A 20,552-nucleotide genomic window follows, 5' to 3' on the forward strand; every position below is an offset into this window, starting at 1 on the left:
TAGTACAGTAGTATTGAACTCCTTGGATGCCATTGATGGTGACAGACGAACCAGAGTTGCTCTAAAAATGAGCTGTTACTATGTTGACCTTTGCCAAATTCACATTTGAAACACTAGGAGAGCTGGCAGCAAGTGTTGATTCGCTGCCGAACCCCTCGCTTTCCGATTGGATTGGACGCCTATTGCCGTCAATGGCACTGAAATGTGATCATTCAATGCCAGACATCCCAATTAAAATGGATTTGATGTCTTGTCACTGTCAATGGAAGGCAATGAATTCATCCTTGGCCGTGTTTTCTTCCAGTCTCTGTGGTTTTTAGTTGTCTGAAATCTCAACATCTTCACTCAATGAAATATGGATGGATGATGTGAATAATGTAGGGACTGTTGAGGGATATGAAGGTCTTCCATTGCTTCCTGCAGCCCCGTCAGCAGCCTCACTCCCAGTTCAGGGACGTCAGAGGACCTGGACCACGAGGAGATCCGACTAGCTTTGCAAGATGCCAAGATGGCTGCCCGAAATAAGATTCGCTCACGCTTCCACAGCAGCAGTGACCTCATCCATCGTCTCTTTGTTTGTATATCGGGTAAGTTCCTGTACACACGCAATGAAAAAAAACTTGCTGTGTGTCTCTTAAGCTACTATTGTGAGGTTTGTGCTCAATGACTAACACGGTACACACAAAACGATACTAGCCTAAACCAGATGTCTGACATAGCACCGAGGCAAGAGGCAGTGTCATGCCACAATGCATCCAAATAGCGGCAAGGCAAAATGGAAGCAGCGAGGCTACTTATTTCATTTGATATGGGAGTTGCAAACTCTTTTTCATTGTTTTGAATTATTTTAAATACACATTGTAACAGTAGGAATCCATTAACCTATCAATCCACATGGTGTCCCTTAATTAAGAGTAGTGATATCAAGCTCGCAACGCTACTTACAATTAGGTAGCTTATATCCAATCATTTTTTTACCACCGCTTTTGTTTCAACCCAGCCATAAGTAGAAGGTAAGAAATTATATTATTCGAAATGTCTGTCATTTTTAGCTTTGAATCATTAATTGATGTCTAATATTTACTATACAAAAAAAAAAACACTTCAAAAGATTAAAAGTTTAAAATATGCGAAGAATAAACAAATTACGTCACAACAAAAAAAATGTGTGTATAAATAAGTCACAGATATCCACCTCATAACTATCGCTTAATTGTATATTTTTTTGTTAGTCGCATTTTCCCCAATATTTTAGAATGATAAATAATCGATCCAAACAAAGAAAAATTGAAGAAAAAAAAAATCGTTTAAAAGACTAAATATTTAAAAAAGAAAATCTCGACCACTCCTTGATGTCTGCGATTTCTGCATCGCGACCCTTGTTATATTAACATGTTTCACCCATAAAGTCCTCCAAAAATCTGGCTGTGGCCAATCACAGCTGTGTCTTGACACTCAGAGATACATGCTACATGGAGTTTTTGGATCAGAAAGAAGTAAGTATGTGATCATATCTCGTTAAAATCATGGCGTCTTTTATTATGCTCTCACTTCCTGTTAGAGTTTTGCTGTTATTTTTTTTTTTTTAATTTTTCTAAATGCCCTCCTGTTCAAAATGTTTCCAATGATGTATCACACATGCATAAAGGACAATTTTGAAATTTGGCCAAATAAGGGTTCTCAGAGCGAAACTCACCTGAGTGTTTTCCGCCATATACTGTATATCAACGGACCTCACGCTACAGCACAGGTGTCAAACCGGTCCTCAAAGAGCCGCAGTGGCTACTGGATTTCATTTCAACCAAACAAGATGAATACCTTTTCATTAATCTGGTGTCTTACAAGTGTAATCACTTGATTGCAGTCAGGTGCTGCTTATTTTAGCAGAAACCTCATTGGTTGAACTGTCTGTGCTGGATCTGTTGGAACAAAGACCAGGACCCACTGCGGCCCTTTGAGGAATCAGTTTGACACCCTTGCGCTACAGTATAAATGCCCATGATCACCTTAGAGAGATGTCCAAAAATTTGGCTTCATGCTAACTTTGATTGCAATGAAAAATACATGTCCTCTACATTACCCGAACCTTATTATTTGAACCCCCCCATCCCCATTGTGGCTCATAGGTGTTGCCGATCAGCTACAGACCAACTACGCCAGTGACCTTCGCAGCATCCTCAAGACACTGTTTGAAGTTATGGCAACCAAGTGTGAACAGGGAGACAACGATAAGTTAAAGAATGGTGGGGATCCTTTGTTTTGAACGTATACCGTGTGTGTGTGTGTGTGTGTGTGTGTGTGTGTGTGTGTGTGTGTGTACATACAGTATATACGATGCATAAGAAAAGGGGGGGGGCACTAAAGTTGAATGTGCGGAATACAAAATCACACAAAAAATATCAATGAAAATAAAATGTGTCAACCCATGGAGGTCTGGATTTAGAGTTATACTCAAAATGAAAGTCAAAAAACACTACAGGCTGATCTAACTTTTATGTAATGTCCTTTAGACAAGTCAAAATGAGGCTCAGTAGTCTGTGTGGCCTCTACTTGCCTGTATGACCTCCCTACAATGCCTGGGCATGCTCCTAATGACACGATGGAGGGTGTCCTGGGGGACCTCCTCCTAGGTCTGGACCAGGGCATCACTGAGCTCCTGGACAGTCTGAGGAACAACCTGGCGGCGCCATATGGACCGAAACATAATTTCCCAGCGGTGCTCTATTGGATTTAGGTCACGCGAACGTGGGACCCAGTCGATGTTATCAGTTCTTTCTTCCTTCAGGAATTGCTTGCATACTCCAGCCACATGAGGTTGAGCATTTTTGTGGATCAGGGGGAACCAAAATCCCACTGCACAGGCAAAGCTTATGACAATGGGTCCAAGGGTTTTATCCCGATACCTAATATCAGTCAGGATGCCATTATCTAACCTGTAGAGGTCTGTGTGTTCTTCCAGGAATATGCCTCCCCTGACCATCACTGACCCAGCATCACAACGGTCATACTAATGATGTTGCACTCAGCATAACGTTCTCCGCGGCATCTCCAGACGCTTTCACGTCTGTCGCATGTGCTCAAGTTGAATCGGCTTTCATCGGTGAAGAGCACAGAGCCAGTGGTATCGTTGCAAATTCTGGTGGTCTATGGTAAATGCCAATCGAGCTCTACGGTGCTGGGCAGTGAGCACGGGGCTCACCACAGGATGTTGGGCACTCAGGCCATCTTCATGGAGCCCATTTCTGATTGTTTGCTCAGAAACTTTCACACCAGTGGCCTTCTGGAGGTCATTTTGTAGGGCTCTGGCCGTGCTCATCCTGTTCCTCAATATACAAAGGAGCGGATACCGATCCGGCTGAGGGTTTAAGGACCTTCTATGGCCCTTTCCAGCTCACCTGGAGTAACTACCTATCTCCTGGAATCTCCTACAGCCCCCTATGTTCCTCCTGTTGCTTAGACTGTCCTGGAGCTCAGTGATGCCCTGGTCCACATATAGGAGGAGATTCCTCAGGAGAACATCCGCCGCGGCGCCGCCTCATCAGGAGCATGCCCAGTCGTTGTAGGGATGTCAAACAGGCACACACACTACTGAGCCTCATTTTGAATTGTTTAGAGGACATTCCATCAAAGTTGGATCAACCTGTAGTGTGTTTTTCCACTTTAATGTTGAGTATCCAGACTTCCATGGATTTATACATTTGATTTTTATTGAACATTTTTGTGTGACTTTGTTTTCAGCACATTCAACTCTGGAAAGAACAAAATATTTAATAAAAAAAAAATCATTCATTCAGATCTGCAACATGTTACGCTTTGTTTATTTTTGAGCAGTGTATATAATTGGGACTTAAGTAGTGGGGCAGAGCAGGGATGCCATTTATTCATTACTGTAACTGCCTTACCATACTAGCTAGCTTCTCTAACGTCATTAGCAACAGACAAGGCCTTTCACGGCAATCGAGTCCTCCGAGTGCTCAATGCAAATAACTAGCCCGTAGCCATGTGTCATGTGTCAGGTGGGTAGAGTAGCCAAAAATTTGACTCAGGGAAGAGTAGTATCACTGAAAAATATTACTCAAGTAAAAGTAGTCATTCAAAAAATGAACTCAAGTACAATTAAAAAAAAAAAAAAAAGAGTGAAAACTGCACCATAAAAAGGCCAGTTGGTTATTTCTCGCAGGGTGTAATTGAAGCATGGGTGTCGCCAGACATATTTCACTGGGGCACGTACCCCAGTCTTTCAAGTTTTAAATCGTTATTGCATAATCTACAGAATACGCCCATTTAATATGGTCATAGTCTATTCACGCCATATATACAATCTGAACATGTTTCCCTAATATGGTAATTTATGCACATAATTTTGGCTGTGATAGGCATACTGTATGAAATGATACTTCCACGAACGAAGCACCTTGGGGAGATATGCTGCATTCATGTGTATCAGGAGATCTGACTTCCCAAGTTGGAAAATCGTTCTTAAGTGTTGTAAAGCCGTAATGTGGGATAAAAACATGATTGCTACAAAGAAGTGTAGCCTATTTGAATGCTCAAACGATTCATCACAAGTTGAGTAACTGTTTAGCCATTTTTATAGAACAACACCATGTAATTGAGTCATTTTTTCGATTACTCCAACACGTGAATGCTGCATTAATATTACGGTACGTTTGCCAATCATACAGTCGCAAGTGCAAATGACATCTTCCCACCTGCTTTACAGGTTAGTGCCAGATAAACTGCCCATCCTTGTTATTCTTCTTTGCCTCTGTGTTGATGTTTCTTTGGTCGGCCATTCCCATCAATTGTCAATTAAAATGGTTCAACTTGACGTGTCAGGCAGTTAACTGCGGTAAACTACTCTGTTGGCAAATTGAAGTAGCAGATTAGCTGCCGTCTTTTAGCTAACTGGCTATGAATACAATGACAATTAAATGCGATTTGAGTGAGAAGCTCTCACTCGAGAGCTTTGTCTAATATTGTGCTAATCTGATATGTGGTATTTGAACTGTATTAATACTGATTCTATTCATCGCTATTTGTTTATATAACCTAAATGAATAGAATCCATCTGTAGGAATGAATTGCCTATCTTTGGGATATGACCTCTTGCCTATCTTTGGGATATGACCTCTAACAATTTTGTATGTGCGCCCATCATAATTTCCGGCTGTTTTACAAGAATTTTGTTTCTTACTGCAGTCCCTGTAATCTGGAACAAGATGTCTTATTTGTTTTCTATTTGAGGGAAATCGCATTACTCTTGCAAATGGATATTGGAAAGTTATTTGCTCACAGCAAGGATAAATAAGCATGGAGGAATGAGAGAGGTAAGCTAGGTAACCCACCTAAGCAACATAAACTACTTTTAGGTCACAACCTACAATTTGAGAAACACTGATGTATTGCAGAACACTTACAATGATATATTCCCATTTCTGTCTAGTCAAAGTAGAGCAGCAGAGTGTAGGAAGAGGGGAAGGAGTGATGGAAGTTGATGAGCATGAGCAGAGGTGAATTGACTACCAACAAGGGTTCTCTAAATTTTGATTTTGAATTCTGACTGCTGAAAAACAAAAAAATATCCCTTTTTTACAGGAACTTGTATTTTGGTTTGATTCCATGTAGTTTAAAGCACTATTTCTGACTTTTTATGATAGATAAGTGCTTAAAAAAAAAAAAAAAACTTGTCCACTCGCCTGTGCCCCAGTATTAGTTCTAGTGACACCCCTGAAATGAAGTGGAAAAAAGTTGCGTCTTGATGTCTGAAAATAACGGTAATTATGCACGGCTCAGTTTTCGTTTGTGTGGCTGTTTTGTCCATCAGGCCCCGTTCTCCGAAGTGCTGTACTAGAGGACTGCGCTCTCTGTCAAGAGACCATTTCATCGTCTGAATTGGCAGCCAAGGCCCGCGAGGGCCATTTTGAAGGTCAGCACTTCCACAGTTTACCCACTGAATGTAGTTGAAATGTCAGCTTTTCCTCTACGGTACTTACAATTTTAAGTTTGTTAAGTTCGATTAGGTTTAAGCAAGGGCATAGATTTTCAAAGGGATGGTAGGGACATAACACTACCAACTTTTCATGATGCTCAAATTGTCCCCAAAAACTTTTAAGCAACCTCATTTGCATTATATAATGAGTTCAGGTATATAGGTAATTTAGATCGTCTTCTCATAAGTTGTAAGGATAGAGTAGTATAGATCCTACCATTATTAAGTGAATTATTTTCATTATGTTCAGACTTATTTATCCCTTTTCACTTGCTCAATGTGCTGTCCATTTTTTCCCCTCAAACACTCGTTTGATTGGTTAATAAATTGTTTCAGCTAACATATGTAAGTTTAGAGCTGCAGTTTGTGGAGTTACGTGTGAGCGATTTGTTATGAGAACTGTAAATAGGTTAGCATTCATAGCATTTAAGCTAGCGAACTTTTGTTAGGCAAATTAAACTAATTTAATCTATTAAATTTACATATTGATCAGACTAGATGGACATTTGAACACGAATTGTTTTGTTTCAAGTGTTTTATTTTTAAAATGTGTGTCGTTTTGAACATAAGTGTACATATGTGTGTTACTGCCATACAAATTGTCAAAAGTGAAGGCTTCAAAAAGCACAATTGCCTTGTTTCCTGTCTGTAAGGCTGAACAACTTCACGTTTAGTGAGGACAGAACATGCCATATTCATTTAGTAAAGTAAAAAATAAGATACTGTGAGGTACAATGAGGTACTGTTCATGCGACAAAAAAAACAACAAACGACTGGAGACAAAATGGCAGACGATACTCCTGCGTCGTAAAGTCGAAATCACGTAAGTTGAGTACGTTGTAACTGGGGAACATTTGTATAGTGAATACAGATTTATTTTGCATTGATCATTTAGCCTGTCAATTAATTCGATTCATATCGGTGAGAAATGTAGCCCAGACCCCCGTTCAATAATCTGTTTGGTCTTATTAATGTTCTCCTCCCCAGCAAAAAGTGTACATGCAGGTTATGGTGTTATATCATCCCTACCAATTTTGAGACCAAACCTCCGCCCTTGCGTTTAATCAAGTTTAATCTTAAACTTGACTAATATCAAGTGTTATGTTTAGTGTTGATCTCAGAGGTTGAGCAGCGACGTCCCTTTATTTAGTACATAATATCTATCTATGCCAGTGGTGTCCAAACGATTCCACATAGGGCGGCAGTGGGTGCTGGATTTCATTCCTACAAAACAAGACGACATCTTTTCACCAATCTGGTGTCTCACAAGTGTAATCAGTTGATTGCAGTGAGGTGCTGCTTGTTTTAGCACAAACTTCATTGATTAAACTATCTGTGCTCGATTGGTAGGAACAAAAATCAGGACCCACAGCGGCCCTAGAGGACAGGTTTGGACACCCACGATCTATGCCATTGGATGGTTTCAAAGCATTTTTTTTTTTGCTTTTTTTTTCAATTTGATAAAGCCTTGACGCCAGCATAAAAATCACAATAAGGCAAGTTTTTCAGTCAACAGCACAAGAACAGTTCACTTACCAAAATCTGGGAATTTATGAATGCTGAAATTAGGGGTGGGAATCTCTTGGTACCTCACGATATGATTTGCGATGCTAAGCTTACGATAATGGTGATCTCATGATATGGGGATACAACGATTATCGATACATTGGTCAGGAAATCATTCAAAGATATTCTACAAAACGACTAATAAACAGAAAAACAAGCTATCTTAAATCCTTCTGCTGTGAATTCTAATGAGCTTATCACTAGTAGATGTGCAACCCTTTTGAACTCAAACGGAATGGACGTCTATGGCAGTCAATGGCAACCAATGAGTTTAATTTGTGGACATTTCAGGCGATTTGCTTTTGATTTTCAGTAACTTCCTGTTAATTTTGGGGCATTTCAAGGTCACCTCCTTTTGATTTTGGGGGCATTTATGGGTCACTTCCTGCTTATTTTGCTTTGCAGAACAGAAAGTGACCTGGGAATCTCCCCAAATGAACAGGCAGTGTCTCAAACTCTATAGGAAGTGACCTGTAAATGCCTTAAATTGCACAAAAATTAACCAGTGAATGCCCCAAAAATCAGAAAGACTAGCTGCAAATGCTCTGCGATTGAATTCATCTGCCCCTCTCGGTCTAAATAGATTGGGCGTCTATCACCGTCAAATACAGCCATAGAGTTAACAGAGAAGTTAGCAACTTGTTGGTTCCTTTTGTTTTTAAACATTGACACCTTTTTAAAATGATATACCGATTCTTGGCAGGAGACCATCGATAACCTTTTGGTATACAAAGTATCACCATATATCAACATTTTGATATTTTGTCACACCCCTAGTTGAAATGTGACTGTATTTGAACCATGTGACTTACCTGAACTTGGGCGGGCTCCCTCTTAGATCCTCCTGACTGGGTTCCTGATGAAGTGTGCAGCTCCTGCATTGCCTGCAAGGCTCCGTTCACTGTCATCCGTCGGAAGCATCACTGTAGGAGCTGTGGAAAGGTACCGTCTGTTCCTCTCTTCAGTGCGTCGCTCCCACAAACAAAAAGAAACCCACTCAATCACACAAATCGATCGTTTTACAGCGCCATTGTCAAATAAAAGCATGCGATTTTGTTTGCACCGTATGAATGAACAACCCCGCGGCCGCACATTTGACACTTCTGCCCTAACGTATATCGTGGCTTCCACTTCTCAGATCTTCTGCTCTCGCTGCTCTTCCCACTCGGCGCCGTTGCCACGATACGGCCAGATGAAACCCGTTCGGGTGTGCACGCACTGCTACATGTTTCACGTCACGCCTTTCTACAGTGACAAGGCCAACATTTGAAGCACATCGCGAGAGGAAAGGCTACGCAAAGATGCCGTCGGTCGACGTACCTGCGACGGGGTGGGGCGGAAACCCGGCAAATGGGCGAAAAAGGCTCTGATGCCGGTACGTGCTCATTCTTGACACGTGTCTGCGGAGGAAGCAATCAAACTTTGAACTGGCGTTGCGCAGCGCAACATGAAAACGGGCCACCCTATGAGTGGGATTGCTTTTCACGTATAAATGAATGGACTTCCTATTCTTCAGCGAGCTTCCTACATTCGTGCCAGAGCTCCCTTGGGACTCGGATTAGTCAAAGAATGTAAGTCATGAAAAGTATGTAAATACGGATCATTCTGGTCACAACCAATACCGCAATTTCTGCTGTTCGCACGGGAGCGCTTCACTCATATTTACACAATATTGAAAGCAGCGAATGTTCATTTTGGACTACACCGACACAAAAGTTTGCCTTTTTTCCTCCCATTTTTCTTGGTGCTTCTCTGCTCATTCATAGGATTAAAGGGATCTCAGAGTTATCATCAGGTGGTCTGAAGGGCCATCTTGTGGAGAGTGGACCACCTCTCTTCAGCACTGACCCAGAAGCCTTCTTCACCGGTGGTGACTCACAGACTACTAGGTCGCACACTGCTTTTGTCCTCCCCATTTTAGTGCAATATTACGACCAGGGGTGTCAAACTCATTTTGGTTCAAGGGCCAAATTCATGGCGATGAGATCTCACGTGGGTCAGATACTGTTTGGCCATAGTGAAGAAAATAAGTATTTAAACATCCTGCAATTCTGCAAGTTCTCCCACTTAGAAATCCACTAGAAATTAGAAATGTCCACTGTGAGAGAGATGATTTAAAAAGAAAAAGCCATAAATCACAATGCATGGTTTTTAACGATTATTTGTATGATACAGCTGCAAATAAGTTTTTGAACACCTGAGAAAACAAAAGTTTTTTGTTTTGTTTTTTTAAACCTGTCTTGTTCAGCTGTTTGACACGGAGAATGGAAGTCAAAGTGTCCAATTGTTCTGAGCAGTTTTAATGTTTCACATTGGAGTATGACATACTCCCATTGTGATCATTCAACATACCTTGTTTATTAAGACAAAACAGAGAACAGGAAGGGGTTATGGGGGAACAGAAGAAAAGAAAAACAAGAAAAGAAAAAAACAAAAACATCAAGAAATACATTGAACACCTACACTAACTATGAATATGTTGGTGCTATCGTCAGCTAGATGTATTTTCGGTTGACACCATGTGAGGGGGCTGTTGACCAGAGAAAGAAGTGGGAGGGGGGTCTATTAGATAAGTGATAGGGAGGGGAGGAATGTACACAATCAGCCTGTGATCTAGAACCTAGTTATTGTGTGAATCCCTTGTGAGTGTAAGCCAATTGTCAACCGACCCTAAGCTAGCCCATCGCCAGTCCCGGCACCAAGGCGCCCCACCCGAGCACGCCCAATCACACCCAGCCATGTACGAGCCCCATCAAACATTCGACAGCCACGCAGACAGAGACCCCGTGCGGGCGCCACCCAAGGGTCACGGCCCCAAGCCAGCCCGAGGAGGGAGGGCAGTGCAGCCCATCCCTCATCCTGCAGCTCAGCAAAGGGGCCATTGTCACCCCCCAGGGAACCAAGGTGGTCCCCCGGGCCACATGTGCCCCCATCAACCAGCCTTCATGGATAGGAAGAGGGGACGCACCAACCACCCACCCCCGTCCGGCCCACGAGCCACATCCGCAGCCTCCTAACCGACACGGCACACCACTGGACCTCCAACAGCCCACCAAGCCGAGGGCAAGGCCCCCCGCCGGAGAAGGCGACACCCAGCCGACACACCGGCGTCCAGCCAGCGACCTGTGACGGAGCGCAGGGCAGATACCCAGGCAGAGAAGAGAGGGGAAGGCAGAAGCAGGAGAATGCCGAGGAGCCGCGGGGCTACCCGGGATCGGAGCCCCAACCTCCCCCCACTCCCACGGCCAGCAGCCCAGGCAGAGGGGGGGCCACGCCCCGGGAGCCATGCCATAGAGAAAAAGTGTGGGACCCACCTACCACCCTAACACTGTGGCTGCCAGGTCCCCATCGTTCAGCCATCACCCAGCACTATGATGGGATTGTGTGGGGAGGATAGTGCGATGTATGCATTAAAATAGGAGAGCCCGGCTTGGGGCAGTGGGACCGCTGCATGGAATTTCTACCCAGCTGCCCGTCCCACCGCCCTTTGCTGGCGCTCCCCCATGGAGTATGATGTATGTGGTGCATTAAAAAAGGTGAGGGAAAGGCGTGGCCTGCTCTTGGGAGGTAACCGTGATGTCACCCGCCCAACAGGTCTCATCCATCCCACAACTTTGGTGTGTGATGCATTAAAATCAAGGGGGAGCCGGACCGGGACTGTATGGCCCTGTCCCAACTCTTCCAGGGAGGAATGAATAAATACCCGACCAACCCCGGGGAAGCGCGAGGGCCCCGACCAACCCCCGCCCCAGACCACCCCCAGCGCCCCCGCATCCAAACCACCCCTACCCCTGCCACCCGAGCACCCACCCTGCACCCCGAACAGGCGCCACGGCAAGCGCCAGAGACCAGGGGTTATCTCCCCCACCGGCAGCGGACAACAAACCCCACCCAAGGCCCCATGGGCCCCAAGAGGCCCTGCCAACGACCCCACAAATGTTAATATTTGGTACAGTAGCCTTTGTTTGCAATTACAGCGCTCAAACGTTTTCTGTAGTTTTTCACCAGATATACACACACTGCAGCAGGGATCTTGGCCCATTCATCAGACAGGTTTCTGGGCTGTCGCTGAGAAGCTCCCTCCAATGGTTTTCTATTGGATTTCGTTCTGGTGACCGGCTAGGCCGTGCTAGAACCTTGTTATGCTTCTTACGGAGCCACTCCCTGGTTTTCTTGGCTTTTTGCTTCAGGTCATTGTCATGTTGGAAGACCCAGCCACGACCCATCTTCAATGCTCTGACTGAGGGAAGGAGGTTGTTCCCCAAAATCTCACAACACAGGGCCCCAGTCATCCTCTCTTTAATACAGTGCACTCGTCCTGTCCCATGTGCAGAAAAACACCCCCAAAGCATGACGCTACCACCCTCATACTTCACAGTAGGGATGGTGTTCTTGAGACAGTACTCATAATTCTTCTTCATCCAAACACGGTTAGTGTAATTATGACCAAAAAGTTCTATTTTACTCTTATCTGACCACAAAACCTGCTCCCATGAGTCCTCTGCATCATCCAAATGGTCATAGGCAAACTTAAGACGGGCTTTGACATTTACGTGTTTAAGCAGGGGAACCTTCCGTGCCATGCATGATTTCAAACCACTACGTCTTACCAACAGTAACCTTGGAAACGGTGGTCTCAGCTCTTTTCAGGTCATTGACCAACTCCTGTCATGTAGTTCTGGTCTGATTCCTCACCTTTCTTAGGATCATTGAGACCCCACGAGGTAATGTCTTTATTGGGGCTCCACTCCGATTGACACTGTTTAGCTGCTTCCATTTTCTAATGATTGCTCCAACAGTGGACTTTTTTTCACCAAGCTGCTTCGCAATTGCTCTTTAGCCCTTTCCAGCCTTGTGGAGGTGAATAATTTTGTATCTGGTGTCTTTGGAGAGCTCTTTGGTGTTAACCATGTTACAAGTTTCAGCCCTACTGATTGTATGGGGTGGACAGGTTTCTTTATGCTGCTATCCACCTCAAGTGCATCTGATTCAAGATAATACATGGAGTGTAGTTGGAGTTTTAGTAGGCGGACTCACAGGGTCAGAATTCTAGCTGATAGACAGGTGTTCAAATACTGTACTTATTTGCAGCTGTATAACAAAATCGTTAAATAATCATGCATTGTGATTTCAGGCTTTTTCTTTTTAGATTATCCCTCTCACAGTGGACATGCAACTTCAATGAAAATTTCAGACTCCTCCATGATTTGTAAGTGGGAGAACTTGCAAAATAGCAGGGTGTTCAAATACTTATTTTCTCCACTGTTTTAACTCGCAGGCTGCCATCGAAGGCACTAGTCCATTCCATTTAGACTGGGAGTTTTACGTGGTTTTGACTACCAGTCTAGACAAATTGGACGTCTAGCGCCATCAATGGCACACAACTATGAGCTTTTACAGCTATTCCTTTCAGGTTATGTTAATTGGACATCTATTGTTGTCAGTGGAAGCCAAAGAGTTCATTTTCAGTCACTCCCTTGTCATTTTAAGGTACTTATGGATCACTTCCTGTACATTTTGGGGCAACTCGGGGTCACTTTCTGTACAGTTTGGCTCATTTCCCATCGATTTTAGCCTTTCTGGCTCGCTTCAGGATCAATGTTCTGGGGGCGTTTTGGAGTCACTTGCTTGTTAACTCATTGGCTGCCATTGATGGCATTAGACTTATAATCCATTTTGACTGGGAGGCGGTTAAAAAAAAAAAATTACAGCAGGGATGTCAAAATAAGAGCACGTGATACGACAATATACCTATCAGACAGAACAACCCTAAACAATCTTCCGTACATGAAAGTGGGCATTGTCATTTTGCTATAACTCTGCGCAGCTTCTCAGGCATTTCATAATCAGGAATATGATCGCTCTTATTGCCCTGAATATACAAGCTCACTTCGGAATGCTTTCTTTTATAAAGAACAAAAGCGGCATAGCCGTGTTATGTATCATGCAGTCATTTAAAGGCAGAGTATTCTATTATTTCAGAGCTTGGTCTTATTTTGTAAAATGACACTACATTTCCTTGATGGGAGCTGTGTACATTAAAAAAGGTTCTATCATTTGAAATTAAATGTGAACTGAAATAAATTACTTTTGGGGCAGTGATGGTTCGACTCATTTTAAGGGACTTCAAAATGTCATGTTATTCAGGGGCGGAGCTTAGGGGTGTGCTGCCGCACCCTGGCCTCAAAAGGGGCAGTTTGTGGGCATAAAGAGGGTGTGGTTGGGCGTGGGGAGGGTCATACAGAAAAAGGTAAGATACAGTCTTGTGAAAAAATTAGGACACCACATGAAATATTCAGTTCTTTATTAAGAAATGCTCACATATCAATGTCCGATCTTGGTTTTCTTTATCTCTGGAAAAGAAAGTGATTTAATTGCAGGTAAACAAAAAAAATTAACATTGTTTTACTCATTAAACCAATTATATCAACAAAAATGAATATTGTAAATGAGGAAAAAGTTAGGACACTACCACCTAATCGCTAGTGTTACGCCCTTTGGCTGAAATAACTTCAGTGAGACGCTTTTTGTAGCCATCTACCAGTCTTTGACGTCTGTTTGAAGAAAGTTTGCCCCACTCCTCAACGCAGAATATTTTCAGATCTGAGATGTTTGAGAGTTTTCTTGCATGTAGAGCCTGTTTCAAGTCATCCCACAGCGTCTCAATGGGATTAGGATCTGGGCTTTGACTCGACCATTCCAGGACTCATTTCTTCCTTTTCAGCCAGTCCTTGGTGGATTTACTAGTATGTTTTGTAGAGCTGGGAATCTTTGGGCACCTAACGATTCGATTACGATTACGATTCAAAGGCTCCGATTCGATTATAAAACGATTATTGATGCACCCCACTACTTTTTTTTAATTTTTTTTTTTTTTATGTTTTGTACATTAGTTCCAAAATTTTTCAGAAATACTCTCAGGCTAAACCAAACTACTATTTCAGTATCAAGTTAACATATAGCAGTAAAAAAATATACAAAAATAACAGTAAATAAAAAACTCTAGTCCCCATTCTATATCAGCAGCTTTAAACTACATTCAATTATTTTAATGTTGTGAATCAACCGTTAAAGTTGTTAAAATTGCTCCCGTCATTCCATAATTTCCCTTTTGTCTACTTTCGACATGTGAAAGTTTTAAAACTATTTTAAAGATAGATTCCAGTCAATATTTTACCGATTTAGGAGTATTTTAGATAAAAAGTTAATTAGGTTTGCTTGGAAGGTTCGCTACAACAGCCTTGCAGGGAAGTCTACTGCTTTAAGATGGCGGCCGTTTACTACACCCGCATCTAGCTTTTTGTAGATGTGCTGCTAACGCTACCGAATCTATGTTGCATCTAGTCCTATATAAATGATATCTAACGTAACATTATGTGGATGTACTTTGTAGCAGCTTTTCGGCAGCAGTCAGGTATGTTGTTGTTTTTTTTTATCTCGTGGCATGAGTTGAGCTAGAGCCGTGAGTTGAGCATTGGCATTACCCGAGGGGCCGGGTAATGAGAAGCATGATTTTTAGCTACTCTCGCTCCGTTCCTCATTGTTCCGAAGACCGCGCGGCGCGCTGAGTGTGTTGTACTTCCGCTTTACTTGCCATATTTCAATAATCGGAATTTGGATGTTTGTGAATCGTTCTCGAATCTTCCACGGCCGAATCGCGAATAATCTAAGAATCGGAAATTTTGCACACCTCTAATGTTTTGGGTCATTGTCATTTTGCAGGGTCCAGTTTCACCTCAGCTTTAATGTTTTCACAGATGATCTCACATGTTCCTCAAGCACCCTTCGATACACGATAGAATTCATGGTGGATTCTATCATGGTGAGCTGGCAAAGTCCTGCTGTAGCAAAGCATCCCCAAACCATGACACTTCCACCTCCATGCTTCACAGTTGGTATGAGGTTCTTTTCCTGGAATGCTGTATTGGGTTTAAGCAAAACATGTCCTCTGTTCTAGTGTCCAAATAATTCAATTTTAGATTCATCTCTCCAACTAGCATTTTTCTAGAAGTCCTGGTGTTTGTCTACATTCACTCTGGCACGCTCCACTTCTTGGCGAGCAAAGGTTTCCTCCTTGCACACCTCCCATGAAGGTGAAACTCTTAAAAGTCTCTTTCTGCTGGTAGAGTCATGCACTTTAACATCAACTGTAACATGAGCTTGCTGTAGGTCTCGTGATGACATTTTAGCATCTTTTGGTCTGGTCTCGGAGGTCTGGCTTGGACGGCCAGACATGGGCATGTTGGCAGTTGTTTTGACTGTCCTCCACTTGTAGACTATTTTCTGGATGGAATAACTGATTTTATATTGTTTGAGATCATTTGAAATCCCTTACTAGAGGGACAATTTTCTTTTTAAAGGCTTCAAACAGCTCCTTTGAACTTACCATAGTGTTTTCTCTCACTTCAGCGGTCAGGGGCACGCCAAACTAAATGTGAGGTTTAAATAAGGCAAACCTCCTTCAAAAACTGAGTAATGATGTTTTAATCATGTACACCTGATGTGATACCCCTGTGTGTGATTTTAGCCATTTTAAGTGGGATTGATTGTGGGGATGTCCTAATTTATTCAACAGAAACAGCATTTATTTAAAATTACATTTTACAGGCGGCACGGTGGCTGAGTGGTTAGCACGTCTGCCTCACAGTTCTGAGATCAAGAGTTCAATCCCGGGCTTCAGCCTTCCTGTGTGGAGTTTGCATGTGCTTCCCGTGCCTGCGTGGGTTTCCTCCGGGAACTCCGGTTTCCTCCCACATCCCAAAAACATGCATGGTAGGCTGATTGAACACTCTAAATTGTCAGTAGGTATGGGTGTTTGCGTGAAAGGTTGTATGTCTCCTTATGCCCTGCAATTGGCTGGCGACCAGTTCAGGGTGTCCCCTGCCTACTGCCCGTAGTTAGCTGGGATAGGCTCCAGCACCTCCGCGACCCTCGTGAGGAAAAGCGGCAAGGAAAATGAATGAATACATTTTACAGAAAGTTATAAAAAAAAATTTAAAAATCAGTTTTAATTGTTCAGTTTTATTTCTATTACTTGAATCTCTCAAGATTGTTAAAATTGATATTAAGTAATAAGTATCCACATGACCAAATATGTTAGAAAACACACAGGGTTCCATAGGGTGTCCTAATTTTTTCACATGACTGTAGTGTTAAAATATCTCTGGGCACTTTCACACTAGAACAGTGTTCTTTTTCTCAGCTTTAAGCGCACCCTGCTTCGCTTGTGAATGTAACTGGAGCAGGGTGCGCTTTGCTACTTTATGTGCAGTGACGCTCTAGGTTGTGATGGTACATGGAGCATCCTTGTAAGCTGAAGTACAGCACGGAAGCTATTCAAAATCAGCAATGCAAAGATGACAGTGGATTAGCCATTACTAAATGTTGTGCTGTGGTAAACAGTTACATTTGATACACAGAATCGGGTTCTAAATGTGGCGATAGTGTTTTGCATGCTGTTGCTGAATGTACCGTGTGAGTGACTGGCCAAGACAGGCGGAGCCTCTCGGCACGGCCGTTTTGTGAGTCTCGCTCTGCTGGAAGTGGCGACAATTTGACAGTCCAAAAAGTCACGAAAGTGAAAGCAATAGCTCGCCTGTGTGTCTTTGGGTCGAATTCAAACTTACATGCATACAAACATCTGCTTCACAAAACAGTTATCAAAAATTGACACATACAGATGAATGTTTATATTATCATTGCAAAATAAAAGTAATTAAAAAAAAACTATATACAATTCAACTTGTAAAAATAATGCTATGCTACATTATGTCCATGCGCCCTCCCCTCCCAGGAAGCAGGTATTTCCTCTTCTATTTGTCCAATAAATAAGTGCGCCTTTAATCCACGTGTTACTACTCTGAGAAGTTCGGTTGGCGCAGTGTGAATGCTGAACTTTTTCAACAACTTATTTGCAAGTATTACTGTGAGGTAGCTCTCCAACCAGACCCTGGTCGTCTTGGTCTAGTGTGAAACCGCCCTCTGTCACCCCCTGGTCATCTGGAGAGGCCCTCAACAAATTTTCCATTAACACCAACACTCAAGGTCCACTCAAGGGACAGGTTTTAACTCATCGCATCCAGGCCCTGTACAAATTTGTTCCGCCACCGGTGTGATTGACAACAATAAACCCAGGGGTGAAACTGGGCCGGAACGGTCAGTAACGTTGCTTTGATTCCGAAAATATGACAGCAACCAAGGGGCGCTGGAAGTCACGCACAGCAGGGGGTGCTGAGGATCTTATTTTGTTTTTCCTATCCAAATTTCTCATGCTCGCACCTTTTCTCCATACAATGGCAGTACACACCCATGCTGGATATTTTACCTACTACTACTAGGCTACTACAAAGACCGCGATCTATTTCACCTACAGTGTGTGTTAATGTTTTTGTATTGGAAATAAAAGCTCTCGTGTATTATAATGCACCTAGACAGCGTAATGACAAACAAACATTTGAAAACTATAAGGTTCAATAATCCTCGGTTGAAGACCCTCAACACAACATAAATTGCACACAAATATAGTTGTCTGTTTAATTGGCTGATAGACTGACACGTGAGCAATATGGATAGTTAGCTCTGATTGCTTGTGATTCACTTATGTGCAAAAAAAAAAGAGAGGTAACGACTTATAAAAACAGGATAATGCAACTTAATTTTTTTTTTCATATTTAAGAGAAAGAGTTGAACAACTTGATGAAAAGGCTGACGCAAATAAAGCTTGTAAAACAGCACCCAGGGATGATGAAGGTATCCCAGACTCACAGCAGGGGGAGGAGGAGCTAGAGACCCTGCTAGAAGAAACAGCTGAACCCTCCCAACAACATGCAGGTACAAATAATGCTGCTAGCCATACTGCCTACCCAGGTATGTGGAAAATTGAGCAATATGAACAGTTCAGACAAAGAATTGAATGGCTGTATGTGCAAAATGGTTATATAATCTATTTCACCTACAGTGTGTGTTAATGTTTTTGTATTGGAAATAAAAGCGCCCTTCATACACGGCAATTAAGCATAGCCCCCCCTTCCGGTGGCCGAAAATGTCATTGCATGCAATTGACTTTCCTATATATGAATTTAAAATGAAGACTTTGCCGGTAAAATGTTGTCTATAGAAGTTGTAAATCAACCAAACAACGAAAATGAATGATTTTTTTTTTTTTTTTAAGTATAATGGGTCAAAATTCTTTTTTGAACACATCATGTGACTAGCACTTTAGACACTGCCATTTGTTTTGCTTAGCCAAAACCAGCTGAGGACAGATTCTGGCTGGAATATTCAGTCAAACAGGATGCAGTGTCTACTTCTCCACTAAGTTCTCTAATATGATCCGAGCGTATATCTTGTAAGTTAATTTTTATTGCTGACACTGTGTTTCGGGGTCATCATGTTTTGCCCCTTCCCCGCCACAAAGGTCAAACTCCGCCTATGGCGTCTGTGTATTATAATCCACCTATGGCATCCGTGTATTATAATGCAATTCCTCTCAGATAGACCGCGCAATGTACAGTGTATATATGTATGTATAGGGCTGTCAAACGATTAAAATTTTTAATCGAGTTAATTACAGCTCTAAAATTAATTAATCGTAATTAATCGCAATTCAAACCGTCTATAAAATATGCCATATTTTTCTGTAAATTATATACATATTCTGTAAAATAAATGGTTGGAATGGAAAGATAAGACACAAGATGGATATATACATTCAACATACGGTACATAAGGACTGTAGTGGGCATTTCACTCTACTGTCATTTAAATCTGTCTATGCTGTCCTCACTCCGAAGCGTCTACTTTTTCCAAAGCTAGACAGCTAGTGAACGACGCCTTAATTATTCTTCTTCCTTTTTCATCTGATTTATTAATAAAATGGCCTCAAACCATTGTCCTCTTTAGACCGTCGTAAAACTACAAAATAAAAGTACACAAGCATTGCATTAGCAACAACGTTAGCTTAGCACGCTACACAGGTTCACTAAACATAAACAAAAAGTGTCTCATACAAAAAACATAACATTTCGCTTACTAACATAATATGTACATTCTTTACAACAACAATACTTACGGACAAATCTTGTCCAAGGATCATATAAGCACAACATTATCAGTCGTCATATATATATATATATATATATATATATATATATATATGTATGTATGTGTATGTATATGTATGTATATGTATGTATATGTATGTATATGTATGTATATGTATGTATATGTATATGTATGTATATGTATATATGTGTATATATATATGTATATGTATATATGTGTATATATATATATATATACACACACATATATATGTGTATATATATATATATGCACATATAAGGGCTGTCAAACGATTAAAATTTTTAATCGAGTTAATTACAGCTTAAAAATTAATTAATCGTAATTAATCGCAATTAATCGCAATTCAAACCATCTATATAATATGCCATATTTTTCTGTAAATTATTGTTGGAATGGAAAGATAAGACGCAAGATGGATATATATATTACACATGCGGTACATAAGGACTGTATTTGTTTATTATAACAATAAATCAACAAGATGGCATTAACATTATTAAAATTCTGTTAAAGTGATCCATGGATAGAAAGACTTGTAGTTCTTTGTGAAAAATGTTAGTACAAGTTATAGAAATTTTATATTAAAACCCCTCTTAATGTTTTCGTTTTAATCAAATTTGTAAAATTTTCAATCAAAAAATAAACTCGTAGCCCGCCACTGTTGATGGCAATAATTACTTACACTATAAAATCAGTCGCACCCAAGCGCCAGCAGAGGGCAGCAAAACTCCGCAAAACAATTAACAAGTGGGCCTTTCACTTTACTGTCATTTAAATCTGTCTAAGCTGGGCAAGTGCGTTAATTGCGTCAAATATTTTAACGTGATTAATTTAAAAAAATTAATTAACGCCCGTTAACGCGATAATTTTGACAGCACTAATATATATATATGGTGTAAAACACAGACAA

General features: G+C 41.6%; 1 protein-coding gene across 2 annotated transcripts in view; it reads left to right on the forward strand.

Annotated features, from left to right (window-relative positions):
• zfyve28 (zinc finger, FYVE domain containing 28) overlaps positions 1-19,664 on the forward strand; it is a 74,249-nt gene extending 54,585 nt beyond the window's left edge. For both annotated transcript variants that reach the window (XM_057858964.1, XM_057858965.1), the window contains 5 exons: positions 424-587; positions 2,127-2,243; positions 5,828-5,929; positions 8,397-8,500; positions 8,697-19,664. In XM_057858964.1, coding sequence (XP_057714947.1) covers positions 424-587; positions 2,127-2,243; positions 5,828-5,929; positions 8,397-8,500; positions 8,697-8,828 — 619 coding nt within the window. In that variant the 3' untranslated portion in view covers positions 8,829-19,664. The remainder of the gene's footprint in view (positions 1-423; positions 588-2,126; positions 2,244-5,827; positions 5,930-8,396; positions 8,501-8,696) is intronic.
• Positions 19,665-20,552: the final 888 nt, after the last annotated feature.

The sequence above is a fragment of the Corythoichthys intestinalis genome, chromosome 15, assembly GCF_030265065.1.
Source record: "Corythoichthys intestinalis isolate RoL2023-P3 chromosome 15, ASM3026506v1, whole genome shotgun sequence".
NCBI classification, from domain to species: domain Eukaryota; kingdom Metazoa; phylum Chordata; class Actinopteri; order Syngnathiformes; family Syngnathidae; genus Corythoichthys; species Corythoichthys intestinalis.